At 39.7% G+C, this 3,258-nt stretch overlaps 1 protein-coding gene across 1 annotated transcript; it reads left to right on the top strand.

Moving 5' to 3' along the window:
- The first annotated feature begins 820 nt into the window (after positions 1-820).
- LOC134341087 (zinc finger and BTB domain-containing protein 39-like) lies at positions 821-2,935 on the top strand. Its single transcript, XM_063038838.1, has one exon. The coding sequence runs from the start codon at positions 821-823 to the stop codon at positions 2,933-2,935; it is 2,115 nt and encodes a 704-aa protein (XP_062894908.1).
- The last annotated feature ends 323 nt before the right edge of the window (positions 2,936-3,258 follow it).

Below are 3,258 nucleotides of genomic sequence, written 5' to 3'. Positions count from 1 at the left end.
GCTTTTAGTAGTTTTTTGATAAAGTCCATCATCAAGTCTGGAGCTCATGGATTGAAGGTGGTTGAATTGTATTGATGATGGAATTCTCAATCAATGTCAGTGTACTGTAGTGATCAGATTTGGTACTCTTTACAAGTATTAGCAATATGAATTAATGTATGACATGTTTAGTAAATAATGTGATATTTGTTCTGGATAATGACAAAACTGAGAGTTTACAACCATTGGATAGTGCAGTTTTAGTTGTGCCCAAGAGAGTACAGAGGAGATTCACCAGTATGTTGCTTGGATTGGAGGATTTTACTTATGAAGAGGGATGGGACTGTTTTCCCTAGAGTGAGGGATGCTGAGGAGAGACCTCCAAAAGTTTATATCATTATGAGAAACAAATAGCGCATATAACTGGTATCTTTTTCCCAAGATAATGTGGATTTAAGGTGAGTGGGAGGAATTAATGAAATTCGAAGGTTAAGTGTTTTTACATAGAAAATATTTTAGGGAAAATCACTTAGAATCATTAAGTTTACGAGATATTTAGACATTTATATAGACAAGGCATAGAAGGGTATGGTGCTAATAGAAGCAGATGGGATTGATGTAGAAGAGCATAAAGGTTAGTATGGACATGGATGGTCTGTTTCTATGTTGTACTGCTCAATGAAAGACAGGTTAACCTTATGTTATAATTATTGTACCTTTTAATTAATATAACTGTTTTTGTTTGCAGTGTTTATTCAAATTATATTTCAAGGAAATATGTGAAGTCACTCACTGTTGAAGCAGATTACATTAGTGGAATTTTTCAGAAACACTTGAAAGAATGGGTATGAGAATTAAATTACACTGCGGTGACCACCCAAATAATCTTCTTAAGGAACTCAATAAGTTTAGGCTCTCAGAAATCATGTGTGATGTTATCATTGTGGTTGGCAATAGAATGTTTTCAGCACATAAGTCAGTGTTGGCATGTGCCGCCAGTTATTTCCAGAACCTCTTTCTGAATTCGGAAGTTAACTCTGTAAGAACCTATGTGGTAGACTTTATTACACCAGCAAATTTTGAAAGGATCTTGAATTTTATCTACACAGCAGAGCTTTTTACAGATCTCATCAATGTTGGTGTAATCTATGAGATGGCAGAGAAGCTGGGAATGCATGATCTCCTGAAGGCCTGTTACTGTACATTCCCTGACCTGGAGAAAACTGATATCAGCAAAGTGACAGAACAGTCAACTGAAGAGTATGTACTTTTCACTGGGACTTCAAATGAACAAAATCCCCGTGGGGGATACTTGAGTACAAGAGGGTCACAGTTTTGTCATGATAAAGGTTATATCATGCAAATTGAAATGGGACAGAGTTTCAGAAGTGGAGAAAGAAACCTTGCCAGTCAAAGTAGTTCACACATCCCTGTGATACACCAACAGTCAACAAAAACTGATGATAACTTATTGATGGAATACAGCCAGTCCACATCTACTGATAGTGTTTCACTAACCTCAAATAAAGGCCCTTGTGAACTGTTTGAGATACAAAATAATGAATATTATGAAACCAGTTTATTGAGCAGTGGTGAATCTAGTGCTGGAAACAATGTCGACCTCCAAGATCATTCAATGAAGAAAACGGAGTGTATGCAGTTTGAGGGTATTGAACCCGATGACCTTAATTTTGATGTGCACCAGGAGAATAGAGGTCCTTCTGAAGAAATAATAGAGCTCACAGATGACAGTGAAGATGACAGTCTTGTCTGTATTAAGGACAGCAACAGTGAAGGAAAGAGCATGCCATGCCAGGTGTGTGGAAAGGAGTTACCGGCTAACATAGGATTGATTCGACAACATGGCAAACTGCACATTGATGCAAAGGAGGGGTTGTGCAAAGTGTGTGGCACGAAGTTCACTGACAGAAGCTCTCGAATCATCCATGTTTTATCTCACATTGGAATCTTCCTCTTCTCGTGTGATATGTGTGAAATGAAGTTTGTAACACAGTGGCAAGTGGCTGGACATAGGAAAGCAAAACCATATGATACTAATATTATTGTCCACCTCAACTCCATGCCACCAGCTGAACCCAATTTTGGGGGCTCTCCAGCAGAACTTTTCTGTGCAGTCTGTGGAAAGGCCTTGGCTAAAGACTACCTTGCTGTGAAAGAGCACATTCTTTTTCACCTTGACATGAAAAGTCTTTCTTGTTGTGTGTGTGAGCAACCATTGAGATCTGTTTGTAGCCTAATGTGGCATGTATTGTCCCATATGAACATATCTATTTTTTCTTGTTCAGTGTGTGGTAATAGCTTTATGGATCGAACAGTTCTAGATCAACACTTGGCCTCGCACCAGAGTGTGGAGTATTTATTTGAATGTAATTTGTGTGGCAGAAAGTTTCAATTAGAAGCCTCTTATCAAAACCATGTGAAGATCCACAAGAGGTACAGCTCAGACAGCACAAAGGGTCATCATGGTCAACACCAGTGGCTCAAAAAAACCTTAACAACATCACCCTCAGATGAATCCACTAGTGATGGACATGGACCTGCTCTACAGCAAGAGATTCCTCTCACCCTTGCTTTAAACCAGGGCAAGGTCATTTCCAAAGGGAACTGGTATGAATGTGAGTTTTGTAGGAAGAGGTTTTCCCATTCTAGTGAGTTTCAGTATCACCTACGAATTCACTCGGGAGAGAAGCCCTATGAATGCAAGCTGTGCCACAAGTTCTTCAGAGGGCGATCAACTGTAAAAAACCATCTAAAGACGCATTCTGGTGCCCTCATGTATTGCTGCACTGTTTGCCAGAGATACTGTCCCACTTTGAACCTCATGATTAAACATGTGGAGATGCACAAAGATGGAGGACTACCTCCTGACTTCAATATTGCTCAGACTTTTATGTACATTGTGCATTCCAAACAGTCAGTAAAAATGATGGACTAATATTTGATACAAAAAAAACAGAACTTTCTCCCTCACTGCCATTCAGGGCCCCAAACAGTCCTCCAGGTGAGATGACACTTCACCTATGTGTCTGTTGGGGTCATATACTGTGTCTAGTGCTCCTGGTGTAGTCTTTTGTGTATCGCTGAGAGCCGACGTAGATTGGGAGACCAATTTGCCGAGAACCTACGCTCCACTCAGCAGAAAAATTTGGATATCTCAGTGGCCATTCATTTTAATTCCACTTCCCATTCCCATTCCAATATATCTACCTATGGCCTTCTCTACTGTCGTAATGAGGTCACACTTAGGTGGAGGAACAA

This window comes from Mobula hypostoma, chromosome Y (genome assembly GCF_963921235.1).
Source record: "Mobula hypostoma chromosome Y, sMobHyp1.1, whole genome shotgun sequence".
NCBI classification, from domain to species: Eukaryota; Metazoa; Chordata; class Chondrichthyes; order Myliobatiformes; family Myliobatidae; genus Mobula; species Mobula hypostoma.
This window is presented reverse-complemented; position numbering and strand designations above follow the sequence as displayed.

Excerpts from the sequence above, each read along its gene's own strand:
- LOC134341087 (XM_063038838.1), top strand. The coding sequence starts at position 821 with ATGGGTATGAGAATTAAATTACACTGCGGTGACCACCCAAATAATCTT.